The sequence below is a fragment of the Crassostrea angulata genome, chromosome 6 (assembly GCF_025612915.1).
Source record: "Crassostrea angulata isolate pt1a10 chromosome 6, ASM2561291v2, whole genome shotgun sequence".
Lineage (NCBI taxonomy): Eukaryota > Metazoa > Mollusca > Bivalvia > Ostreida > Ostreidae > Magallana > Magallana angulata.
The window spans coordinates 47,259,625-47,273,426 of record NC_069116.1 but is presented as its reverse complement, the minus strand read 5'-3'; the positions used below and the strand labels follow the sequence as shown (position 1 = coordinate 47,273,426).

The window sequence follows — 13,802 nt, the reverse complement described above, 5'->3', positions numbered from 1 at the left end:
GTTAATTTTTTTGGAACAGGTCACATGTTTAATAGATAATAGTACTATTTCAAACTTGCATAGTTGATTAAACTGTATGAATGAATCACAGAGGAAGCTTCAGATGCAGAGCTTGATCTCCATTATCAAGGATGCTAAAAAATATATCTTAGTTATTACAGGTCCTAATTTCACCAAACTTGAATGGATGGTGCGTCTAATGTATACTGATGCACCTGACAGGCTTGAATGCTGAAATTGAGCCATAGGTTTCGGATGCTGGATGAGGTTTAGTTTTTTTGGAACAGGTCACATTTTTATAGATGATAGCTTGCATAGTTGATTTAACTATATTATAAATGAAACGCAGAGGTTGCTTCAGATGCAGAGCCTGATCTCCATTATCAAGGATGCTAAAGAAATCTCCTCACTCAAACCTGCTCGATAGATAGATGTGTTTGTTGATAAATGACATAACATGATTCCTATGATATAGTATTGTATGGTATGAAACAATATTGTTTAATATAATACAATATAATATCATATGTAATATTATAAAAAGTTATATGATATGATATGATATTGTATCAATTTTTTTGATATTTTATGTTATGACATTGTAACATGATATCGTTATGTATAGTATTGTATATTATGATACAATATTGTATGATATTATATTGTATTATTAATTTATTATTTAACACATGATACTATTACATAAGATATTGCAAAATAAAATATTGTATCCTATGATACAATATTGTATATTCTATAATTTTGTATCATATGATATTGTATAATATGATATTAGTTTCTGTAGTATTATATAAATAGTGCCTGTTTGGGAGGGTAACAGTTGAAATTGACACCCCGAGAAAACCATTGTCAACCGACGCGAAGCGGAGGTTGACAATGGTTTTCGAGGGGTGTCAATTTCAACTGTTATCCTCCCAAACAGGCACTATTTATTTTGTTATACTGAATGTCTTTTTTAAAATTTTTAAGAAAATTTTACTGCTTTTATATAGGAATAACGTGAATTCTACAGCGAACCGTACGCGCATAATTTTCGCGCATGTAACATTTTTTAATGTTACCCGTTGCCAAGTGCGTTGCTAACGCTGAGGGTAATAGTAAATATTATTAACTGCGTCTTAACCAATCAGATTTCAGTATTTAACATGAAAGTATAACAAAGAATTATATCACATGAAATTGTATAATATGATACTGTAATATTATATAATGTCGTATCATACGATATTGTATAATATGATTTTGGTTTATAATATGATATATTATCACATCACATGAAATTGTGTTGTATGATATTGTAAAATATATTGTTGTATCAAATGATACAATGTGTATAATATAATGTTGTATTATATATTTTACTTTATCACATAATATTGTATCATTTGATATGATACAATGATGTATCAAATTATATTGTATCATATGATACAATACCATATGTTTCAAAAATGATACAGTATCATACAATATCATACTATATAATACAATATATTATCATATGTTTCAATGTTATGATGTTTTATGTAATATGATTTTGTAAAATAATTATATATTGTTTTTATATATTATGATCTTGTATTATGTGATCAAATACAATAACGTATAACGCAATACAATGTCATACCATACGTTACAATATCATATCTCATCATTGTTTATTATGGTATTTTATTGTATTATATGATATATGTTGTAAATATGATAGGATGCAATATTTAATTTTATATTATTGTATTGATTAACATATGAACATATGATTAACATACAATTTTTTAACAGATGATATACGATATTGTGTCAAAACAGAATCCATGAATATCCAAGATCATAAAGTATGATTTTCATTTAATATGATAAAGGTGGTCTCATAAAGGTGAAGTCTCATAAGGGTGATGTCTCGTCTCGGTGAGCTTTGTAATCTGTGATTACCTATGTTTAAATGTAGAGGATAGGATTCTGGTTTGTGGGGACCTAATTTAGTCAGTATCAAGTTCTATTTTGGAAATAAATATTGAACACATGCTTGCATATATGTTCGTGGGGGTGTAAATTCGTGGGCGAGGGTTATCCACAAATGCCACATACATTGGTCCCCCACGAATATTGATGATTCCACGGTATAAAGTAAAACATGCCTAAAGCTAGGGATGATCAATGATTTGTTATTTACATAATTTAACCCTAACTTCGCTGTAAGTGTTATTCCATTATAAGTGGGGTTGCTCTAACTGAGACTGACTGTATATAGATAACCCAACTTGATGATTTAAAAATCTAGAGTCATGTTTGTGTTACTAAAACAAATATTTAAAATTTTTGTCAAATAAATATTATTTAAAGGCTCTTCTGGAGTATTTGAAAAAGCTAAATTTCCTTTGTTTATAATAGATTTGTTTGGGGATTTTGAACTAAGATACGATGTAGTTCTGTTTATGTGTGCACAAGGAAAATCATTACTTTTGGCAAGAGAATAGAAAAATTAAAATCATTTCAATATTTTTTTTTGAGGGGGAGGGAATAAACAGATCTTTGACCTTTCTAACCAGAGAAGCAAGACTTTAAAAAAATCATTTTGATACAGTGTACTGGTATAACCTTTTACGTACCTGTATTTATTCAAATTCTTAAGCCTTGAAATTTATGTATCATCATGATTGTGCGGGTGTAATTTGTTTTTGTATGAAATTAATATGAATATTAGAAGTGCACTGGCTCCTGTTTCAAATTTTACATCAATACATAAAACCCTGTATAATAGCAGCCAACAGGATATTAATCGACTTTTATGGTGAAAAGAAATTAAGTCCATAGATGTCATCATGGATACCACATATTCATTGCAAAATATTTACCTGCAGAGTAAACAATTGGTACATCTAAATGCATGATATTTGATTAGGAATTGGAGTTGCTAATGAATACACAGGATTTCTGATGAAGTGAGAATTAATTCTGACACAAAGAGAGTGACAAACTTTTGAGTTTTATCTGATCCGTTTATGTACTGTATCATGGTTTTTGAAATACCAAAGAATGTTATGATAAACACTACACATGAATGATATGCATTGATTTAATGGTTTAAAATCAAGGCATAGAAAAATCAAATACTCCATGATTGTAGATCAAATACTGACTCAGAGATTTTTTATCATGTTTATTAATTAAATTTTCCACAGTTTCTCAGAGAAAGATATATATCGACCAAGAGATGAGAGAAATTCAGATAATTAAAAACTAATTTGGTAAAATTTTTTTTCAGGCTGTTTGTACAAAATGTGGAATAGACACATTTAACAGCAATAAACAACAGTTATGGTTATGTAAGATCTGCAGCGAGTATCGAGAGGTAATTAAATCTTGTCTCTATTGTCCCCTACATTAAAGTTCTGTTTCTTTTACAGTTTATATTACCATGGTAACAATTGGGCGACGCATATGCTCTTTGATTAATGTCCAATCTTTAAAAGCTATCGTAATCAAATAGACATATTTTTGTCACTGTTATGGCCATTGTGTGTTCTTTTATCTTTTTTTGGGACATCTCAATTTTATTACTTTCACTGGTGTTTTTTTACAAGAGAAAAATGTAGAGTCATTGCATCTAACAAGCTTTTAGCCATGACTTTGTTTTGCACTACAATGTATTAAGCAGAAGTAGAGCTTTTTTATTAAGTCTTTAACATTTTCTCAAACAGGTTTGGAAAAGATCAGGGGCTTGGTTTTTCAAAGGAATACCAAAATATGTACTGCCGGAAAAGAAGCTGGAAACTTCAAAACTCGCAGGTCAAAAAGGTCACAAGGAGATGCGGGGTTCAATGAGGTCACGACCGGGGTCAGTCAGAGGTTACAACACATGGAGTAGAGGGAGGGCCAGTCATGGTCAGTGTAAGCAATTACATGTATTCCTAGCCCTACAGTCACCAAAATATTTACAATCACTCAACACCATCCTCAAATCAAATTCTCAAAAGAAATTGACTTGAGGCTTAGTATTAACTTGAGGAAACTTAGTGACGACAGGGCCATACATTCTGTGCTCTCCAAATTGTTTAAATGAAAGGGTTTATGAGGGCTGAAGTATGGGAGAATGGAAAACTCATTATTGAGATTTTAGGGCTCTCCATAGCTTTTTACTGTGTCCAAGTGCGAAAGCAATTTTTTCACACACCACATTAAAATTGTACAAACCACAGTATCTTCTGCAGCATAATTCTAAGCAAATAAGATCTGTCACTGTTATAAAGGTCAGCTAGAAGCTAGAAAAAAATATCATGAAAAAAGATTTTGAGTTAATAATTAAAATTGTGCGTTCACTCCGTTATCTGCCTCTGATTCATTCTTTTAATTGCTTATGAACTGATCTGATTATAGCAAGCTATGGAGAAAGCAGTGAACAGGAATCTTCTAGTAGTTCAGACGATGAAGTGAGCATTGGGAAGAGAAAGACCGTCAAACACTCAGGTGACTCTGGAGGTGAGTGGAGAATCTCGGTGATGGTATTGGTGGTGGTGGGGTAATGGTAGATCACAAATATGTATCTCAGTGAATTAAGTGGTGGTGGTTAGGTCATGTAGAGGGTATCTCAGCAGATCTCTAGTGGTGGTGGGGCTTGATAAGAGAGAATGTATCTCAGTAGTGGTGGTGGTTGTAGGGTAATGGGGAGATCAGAAACTATATATCTCAAATAATCTCTGTTAATGATGGGTTGAGATCACAAAGAAGTTATCTCAGTGATCTCTTAAGGTGTTAGGGTATTACATGTAGTAAATTGCAGAGTATGAATCTCATCAGATATCTAGGGGTGGTGGGGCAATGTTACAAGAGAATGTATCTTAGCATATTTTTTGATGGTGGGATTAGCTCACAGAGAATGTATCTTAGTAGACCACAGAAGTGGTGGTGTTGGCTCATAGAGAATGCATCTGAATGTTTCTCGGTGAACCTAAGTGGTTGTGGGGTTAGCGCACAGAGAATGTATCTTAGCAAATCTCTAGTCGTGATGGGGTTAGGTCACAGAAAATGTATTGTGGCAGATCTCTAGAGGTGGTTGGGGTTAGCTCACAGAGAATATATCTCTGTGGACTTCTAGTGGTGGGGTTAGCTCACAGAGAATATATCTCTGTAGACTTCTAATGGTGGGGTTAGGTCACAGAGAATTTATCTCTGTAGACTTCTAATGGTGGGGTTAGGTCACAGAGAATTTATCTCTGTAGACTTCTAATGGTGGGGTTAGGTCACAGAGAATTTATCTCTGTGGACTTCTAGTGGTGGGGTTAGGTCACAGAGAATATTTTTGTAGATCTCAAGCATTAACAAAGTTCTATTTGTGTGACACTTGATTATAAACTGATCCTGAATTGCTTAGTTAGTTGTACAAACCCAATCAAATGAGATTCTCCAGGTTACCAATTAGATTGTAGATACATGTAGTAGATTTTTATATTCTATGCAATTTCTTCTGTATCTCATTTTGTTTACAATTTTATTTCATATCATGTTGAGTGGCATGTTTGTAGACATGATATACTTTTGGCACATGATTTTTTTTTATGAAGGTCAAATTTGTTGTGTGCCAGTAACATATACCTTTAAACTAAAAACTTTTTGGGATTTTTTTCTGTAGCATGGAAACTTTAGTTTTATTAAATTTTGCAAGAATCGTAATTAGAGTAGTCTCTATCAATGATTACACTGAATTTGTTTTTACTCTGCAGTCATGTTCTCTTTCTTCCTATATATGACAATATTTCTGAAGCTCTGTATTTTTCGGCCAAACTTAAAATCAATAGAAATGATACACACTATTGTTATAAATCTCTTTATCCAAATATTATTGCTACCAGCATGCCATTCATAATGATCATTTAATTCTAGACTACCTGCCTGTACAATCAATTTAAATTGCACATGTTAATTGTACTTAATGTTAATATAAAAACTTTAATTCTATAATTGGTTTGTATATAGAAAGTGACAACATAAGTGTAACGAGCTCCGCCAGTGGTCAGTATTACGGTAACCATGTCAACAAGGAGCCGCGCTCAAGTATCACTAGTAGCAACTACTACGGCGGTCAGCTGAGTGCCACAGAGAGTAGCCGCGGCGATGACGTTCATGACGACACAGACAATGAGAGTCTCGGCGGCGGTAAGCTTTGATAGTCCATACTATGATCTCTACTTATCAGTTTTATTCCTCCTTTCAGTAGCTTTAACCCATTCAGAATTATTCCTGTAGCCTAAATACTCTGTCTTACAAAGACTGTTGGAAAAAGTTTCCTAATTCATCTTAATCTTGAACATGTTTTCAATCACCTGCTTTGTGCTTTATTGCAGCATTACTTGGGTTAGGAGCATTTTTTTAACTGATTTTTTTAAAATACTTGTAGAATCTGCTTTGACTTTTATCCTTTTTTTCAACTTTAATAGGAAGAAATAATAAACGAACTTTACAACAGACATGAACTGTTCTTAAATTATCTTTTCCTAGTGATCAATGATATCTGTGAAAGTAGAACAATAATAACGCAGTGTAGGTCAATCCAAAAACATGGGTCAAATAACACAATATCATGCAAATATTGTTTATCTTGTGAAATGATGTATACACATCAGAGAGAACTGCATTCATCTGAAGTGTATTCCTTGGAGAAAAATCAATAATGTTTATATAACTATTGTTATCAGGATTCCTTGGGGATGGAATTGATTGTCTGTTACTTTTAGCCAAGGTCAACAGACAACCAATACTAGGTCAAGGTGATTTATTTGAATCTCAACAGCATAAGATACAAGCACATCATTTTGTACATAGACAGGCAGCGGAATTTTAAATAAAATGCAGATCTATTAAAATGCTGAAAATTGGGGGGGGGGGGGGGGGGGGGGGGGGGGGGGGGAATAGAAGGCAAATATATCATTTAGTATATGTACAAAACAGAGAAATATGAAGTGCAGATAGTTTTAAAGGTTTTCATTGATTCTTGATATATAGATAAATGAACTGTATTGTTGCAATATGAAATAATTATTTAAACTGTTTACCAGTATATTCTCAGCACTAGTAAACTGTTTATTAGGAGTAAATCATTAATGCACTGATTAGTTTAAGATAAGTCTAATGAATTTGTCTGTACAGAAAGTACTAGGTACAGTTATCAATCAGGAAAGAGGAAAGGTTTACACATGAGTGCATTGTGTACTCCAGAGTTTTTTTTACTTGCCAAATGAATCAAGTTAATAATCAGAGACCCATGGTTAGACTGCAAACTCATACTGACTGTGGATGAATTAAATTACTGAATTTTCTCTTGTTTAAGAAACATACCATATATTTAATTTAGCCAATCATTGAAAAAAATAAAACTTTTCGGCATCAACTTAAAATTCACTTTCCAAAAACATTCCACTGTTTGTGAGTGTATAAAGGCATTTTGCACAGGGATTGGAGAGATTTCTCTCAAGAAACAAACAAAAATCTGATAGTTATTCGAAACTAAAGAATTTTAGAGGTCATCAAGTTAGCTTGTTGTTGCTTAACTTGTGTGCAACTGGTTATGGGTTTCCAACAAGAAAGTCGTCAATGATGTTTGCATAAATTATTTTATCCATTCACTTTTATGGTCTAATTGATATTCAATGGAAACAGGATTGATGATAAATGGGTCTTGGTATTGTTCATACTAAATGCCAAAAATAAGCAAATCCCGTCAGATCTTAATGTTAAAGATCAGTCAAATATAGGTTTGAACTGGACAGACTTGTAGGAACTCTTTTTGCTTAAAATTTTCTTTGTACACATCTAATACCTCATTGACAAGAAATTCATGATGAATATACATGCAATGAAGAGTTATGCAACAAGTATTGGTATACAATTTGTACCTTTCATATCCTACCGCAGTATGAACAAGAAACATTAAGTAAGAAATTGCACTGCATTATAATATCTTTTCAATAAAAATACATCCATCTATAAAATTGCTAATTGCTTCATGTTTACCCATTTTCACCCAGTAATCCCCTCCTATTGTACCCCATGGTGGTTGGTGTCTTAAAAGCTGTCTTGTATTTTATTGCTTTCTCAGGCGTTTCCTCCACTCCACGACATCACCACTCTTCTAATCCCCAGAACCAGCCTGCTCGGGACAATCGTTACCGATATCATTGACCCAAGCTTCACCGTGATGGTGACCTGACCTTCTTACCTGTTGGACATCTTAATCTTTGCTGTGTTTTTTTTCCTGATCCAATTTTGACTGCTATTCTCGTTATCTGTCATGGTCTGTTGTTAAGATAAATCTGAAATCCAGTGGAGGAAAAAAAAAAAGCTGACTATTGATGAATGATTTATAATTATTCAAATTTCTTGTGATAAATGATTTATGTGTTCATCATTACCAAAATTCCTTTAATGGTAATTCTATGATGCAATCATATCTTTGATCATATTGCACATAAAAGTATGCACATTTTAATAGTGTAATAAGTTTGCCATCATAATGATAAGAGTTATAGTGTATACAGATTTTGATAGTATGAAAAGTGTGCTATCATAATGGATAGAGTTTTAGTGTATGATATACTGAAACAAGGACTGAAGTTTTGTATATTTTGCTCCCGGCACCTGTGGTCTTGTCAAGCCTGAGGTAGTGTATGGAGATAGTCGGTGTGTCTGTCTGTTGTGCTAGTTCTAGTCAGTGTTCTGTAGCTGTATCATCACTGTCACAATCATGTTATACTTATTTTCGTTTCATTTACTTTCTGTTCTGTTTTTTAGTCTCTGCACAGTCATATATATTAAATCCTCATGTTTTGCAAGTTTACAATTTTACCCATAATCCCAAGCATTTTTAAAATTTTTGTAAATTTATGCCAAATGTGTGTCCCTCCCTCTTACAGCATGCTTTGCAATTGGCAAAAACACATTGGTAATTTGCATTTTCTCATGCAATGTTTAGAAATTTGGTTAATAACATTTTTCAAAATTTCTTATCCGTAGTTCAAAGAAACTTAATTTGAAAATATTCATAGATAAAAACACGAAAACACTTTGTGGAGGATAAACATGAATCGTACTAACTACTTAGAGCACGTATAATATTATGCAAGCAAATATTTGCACCTTTTTAAATGGTATATGAATACTTGTATTTTTACAGGTTGCTACATTTTTTATTTGCAATTTTATTTCATTTGATGTTTTATAAATAAGTTTATTTAAGCACATTATAGACTCTTTGAATTTTTTTTCTGGAAAGCCTTCATTTAATTGCTTTCACTTAGACTTTTACTCCACTTTGTCTGTGACACTATATTTGCAAATCCTATCAAGCTACCAACAAAAATTGCGTAATTGCATAAATGACCCCATGGGCTGAATCATTGTGCTCACAGAATTGCAGGATCAAATCATAAATTTTGCATTAAAGTTGAAAGTGTGTTAAATATTGACAAGGAATGACATATTGTGTCGTCATCCTACTAACCCAGTTATGTTGTAATGCTACTAATCTGTTTAATTGTCTCTGAGGAAATGTTTAGATGTCAAAGAGTGTAGCAAAATGATTGAAACGCCAAGTGCAACGACTCGCAAGGGACATAGTGCAAAGTTAATCATCGGTGCAATGATGGACTAGTATTTTTTTTGTAGCATTGTTACTGTAAGCGCATTACAAGGTAATGCTTCTGATATTGTGTTTCATTTGTCAGGTATATAATGCTGTATAGTGTTCTATATACAATGTTTGTTTAATGTAGTGACAATCGCGCTGTAGGTTTGTAATATATATACATGTACAGTGTATATATACATATATATAAACTACAATGTTTTTTTGTACATTTGTTTTGTTGAATAAATCTTTTTTAAAATCATAACAGAGTTTGAAATGGATCAAAAATCAATTGTCTCCCTATTCAGCAGAAGTCAGATGTGGATTAGCTAGATAATGTTTTTTATGAGAAATAATTGTCACTAGTTTCCATCAACTCTTCAAAGTTATATGTCATATTTTACAGATGGAAAATGTGCATTAAATACAGGTATTGAAAATGATTAAATAGAGTAAAGGCATTTTTCTGTAGAGAATATTGAACTCCATTTAAAACAGACGACAGAAGAATCAAAACAGCTAGCAGACTTTTTTATCAACAGTCACCGAAAATCAATGACAGAAGTTAGAGAAAAAGGAATTTATTATGCATAAGTGTAGCATATAATGGCATATTTACTGTCAGATCTCCAGAGACAGAACTAAGTGGATCCTTTTACTGATAAATTTTGTTTGTTGCAAGCCAAGAAACTATGGTTTGCAATATGACCTTAGCTAACCTGGCTGTATAGTAACTGGTTTTATTTCTCTAGAGCTTAGTTGTTTATTTTAAAGTATACTGGTCATCAAAACATAAATTCTGAAAAACATTAACTTGATTAACAACACCCATCCTTGCTATTATCCCACTGGTAGTGCACTATTAAGGAGCAGACATTATTGATTGGAGAGACAGAGCCCCATTAATCAAGCCAGCTTTCCTTATATAAATATATGTCCTCTTGCTTCGTTATCCTCCGTCATTTACAGGAAATCTGTTGAGAGTCTGGTGCTTATGTAGAGTGAGAAAGCTCCATTTATCATGCATCGGATCTACTTAGAGTACAATGAACTTCTGAAAAGAGAGACAATTCTTAATATAACAAATTAATGATCAATTTTTCTAGTTCAAAGCTAATATCCGTGAAATTTTGTTCTGCTGCGTGTCTTTTTAATGCATTTAGATTTTAGGATTTTAGGAATACATGTAAATTTCATAAAGATGTTTATACCTCACTGAATATTGAACATTCCATTGATATATCACTCCTACTTAAAGTTTATGCTACCTGTAGATCTAGGTGAAATATCAGTGACACACTTTTTCTAAGATTTGTATCAATAGCTATAGTGTAGGTACAGCTGTAATACGTCAGCTAATTTTTTATTTTATACTGTTACTAGCAAAAGCTAGGAAAATGTAACATAATAAGAAAAGTTCTTAACAGAGAAATATTCTTTTATTGAAAAAACCCAATTCTCAAAGGTTGTTAACATTTCTTCTATTATGAATTTTCACACATAGTATGTCATAAAATATTGCATTTCCCAGCTTTTTAAATGGTAGAAACAACTCAGAAAGAGGCTAAGGGATTTTTTTTGAAATATATACATATATACATGTATGTACTATAAAATCATTGCTGGATCTATAATGTTAATGGATTATGTGGACATGAATTCTAACTGTGACTGTGCAGTAATGCAAATATATTATACCCTATGAATCTGAAATTATTTTACTACTCAAATATTGATCCTTATGTATACTGAAATGTTTCCACAGTTAGTAAAAATATGTAGAGTTTCAAAATACATGTGCTGGTTTCAGTCCCATGCCTTTAATTCCATGGTTTTTTTTCCTACTTTGAGATGAACTTAAAAAAAGCAAAATCTGATTTTTTAATGCAAATTTTTTTCAATCATATAAAATATTTTTAAAGTTTAAAAAGATATTTTAATGGGACAAAAAAAATAAAAGGAGAGAATCAACTTCAATTCATAACATAATTTATTTTTTAAAAGGAGCCTGTATGTGAACTTATAATGAGTCTTTTCCCAAATTGTAGGTACAATCCACCATGCTACCAATGGGTCACATGATCCCTGTCCCCCAAGCAAATTGGCAGATGAGGCGGACATTGATGATGCTTTTACCAAATATGGAAAAAACCACCCCCACTCGGAGCATGAAGACAACCTGTCTTCCCCTGAAAGTCCAACAAATGGTAGGAATTAATCTTTGTGATTTGTACTTTGGGAAAGTTGAACAATTTTTCAACGGGTGTGCCATTTTATAGTATGGTACATATGTGCTGTATAAATTGAAATGCTATGGATTTTTCTTCAATATTGTCCACTACCTTATTATCCATATATATGTTATATCTCAAGCACCTTATATAGCCTTAAGATCTTCAAATGCTGATGCATCTTGTGAGAAAAAACCTTAATGTAGGTCAATATTACCTCAATATGGAATCTTATGGCTCTGTGTTCACCGAAATATTGACCATATTATATCATTTAAAGGAGAGTGTATATATACAGACTATTGTGTATTTGGGGAATGTCTTACATTTTAAAATCTGTTACTTTGAGTACGCTGACATAATTATCCATCATAGATATGTACTTATAGGTAGATCTAGACAGACATACATGCATTATGTACTCAGATGATGCATTTTTAATTATTGTATTTTTTAATGCACTTTTAATGACTCTATGTTTCAGGTTCTCTTGGGTCATTAGAAATGTCTCTTCTGTATGATGCAGCAAATAATGCACTTCACTGTTCCATAGTCAGAGCAAGGGTAAGTCTCTAAGATCAGTATTCTGACAAAGTTCATTATAGGCTTTGTCCTCCATTATCAGGTTTTCTTAGGCTAATTTAAGTTGCCCTTGGATAAAAAAAAAAGACTGAAAACTGGGCCTTATATTAATTGTCATTTGCCAATTTAAGGGATATGCAACTACTCAGTTTGGAATAGTAGTAAAGTATAGTGAAACTAGTTATCTGGAAACATTTTGTCAATTTCTGCTGCAATTGATTAATTTGATTGAAAAGATATTAAAAGGGGGGTAACTCTATTTTCCAACATTAAGAATGAAATTGAGTTGTTTCCCTTTTCAAAAATAACGATTATAGTTTTTGGCTGAAAAACTTATGATGAATATTTTCTTTTGATTCAAGAATGTAGCACACCACTAGTTGAAAAAAAAAATAGAGGAATAACAATTTTATCAAATCTGTATCTGCCTTCACAAAATATTGTCAGTGATAACATTTAAAACTGAAAAAAAAACAGAAATAGGAGAAATTATACTTATTAGTTTAATTACCTAGACAGTTTAGATTATTAAAAGTGTATTGTATTAATGCACTAGTACCTAATTTTGATTTGCAGGGTCTCAAGGCTATGGATTCCAATGGTCTATCGGATCCTTACGTCAAACTTCATCTTCTTCCTGGAGCCAGCAAGGTGTGTAAATAACCCAAATCTTACTGGCTCTAATTCATGAATTTTCCACAGGCCGTTATACTGATGAATTTTAAAGGAAAAAAGAAAGTACAATTTGATATTGCATGTGCTCAGCTTGTTCATAAAATTGCATATCATTTAGTATTTTCTATTTATTTATTTTTTTGCTTGTAGTCCAACAAACTGAGAACTAAGACAATCCACAAGACGCTGAATCCGGACTGGAACGAGACACTAACATACTATGGAATCACAGAGGATGACATGTACAAAAAAACTCTCAGGTAAAGCCTGTCTGTGAAATCATCTATTATTTCATTAGTTAAAGCATGTCTGTGAAATCATGAAATCATCTATTTTTCATAAGGTAAAGCATGTCTGTGAAATTATTTGATTCTTAAACTGTAAACTATTGAATTGTTGTATTTATAGGTTTCTTTTAAGAATATCAAATACATGTATTGCCAAATCTGGCTTAATTTTTAACAAAGATAGTGAATTTATTCAAAAATTCTTGGATAAGGACTTTCGTTTCTTAATCTTGTAGATTAGCTGTATTGGATGAGGATGCATTTGGTTTTGATTTTATTGGAGAGACAAGAGTGCCACTCAAAGCATTACAGCCCCATCAAACCAAACATTTTAATGTATGCCTGGAGAAGGCAATTCCTGTGAGTTTTGGACTTATTTTCATTTGA

General features: G+C 32.3%; 1 protein-coding gene across 8 annotated transcripts in view; it reads left to right on the top strand.

The window, feature by feature from the left end:
• The window catches only part of LOC128190234 (double C2-like domain-containing protein beta), a 32,013-nt gene that overhangs the window by 13,115 nt on the left and 5,096 nt on the right, over positions 1–13,802 (top strand). For 4 of the 8 annotated variants that reach the window (XM_052862182.1, XM_052862187.1, XM_052862183.1 and 1 more), the window contains exons 5-13: positions 3,287–3,373; positions 3,723–3,912; positions 4,399–4,500; positions 5,995–6,174; positions 11,689–11,847; positions 12,356–12,435; positions 13,030–13,104; positions 13,279–13,388; positions 13,652–13,775. In XM_052862182.1, coding sequence (XP_052718142.1) covers positions 3,287–3,373; positions 3,723–3,912; positions 4,399–4,500; positions 5,995–6,174; positions 11,689–11,847; positions 12,356–12,435; positions 13,030–13,104; positions 13,279–13,388; positions 13,652–13,775 — 1,107 coding nt within the window. The remainder of the gene's footprint in view (positions 1–3,286; positions 3,374–3,722; positions 3,913–4,398; positions 4,501–5,994; positions 6,175–11,688; positions 11,848–12,355; positions 12,436–13,029; positions 13,105–13,278; positions 13,389–13,651; positions 13,776–13,802) is intronic. The other 4 variants (XM_052862185.1, XM_052862190.1, XM_052862189.1 and 1 more) reach the window with 3 other exon arrangements.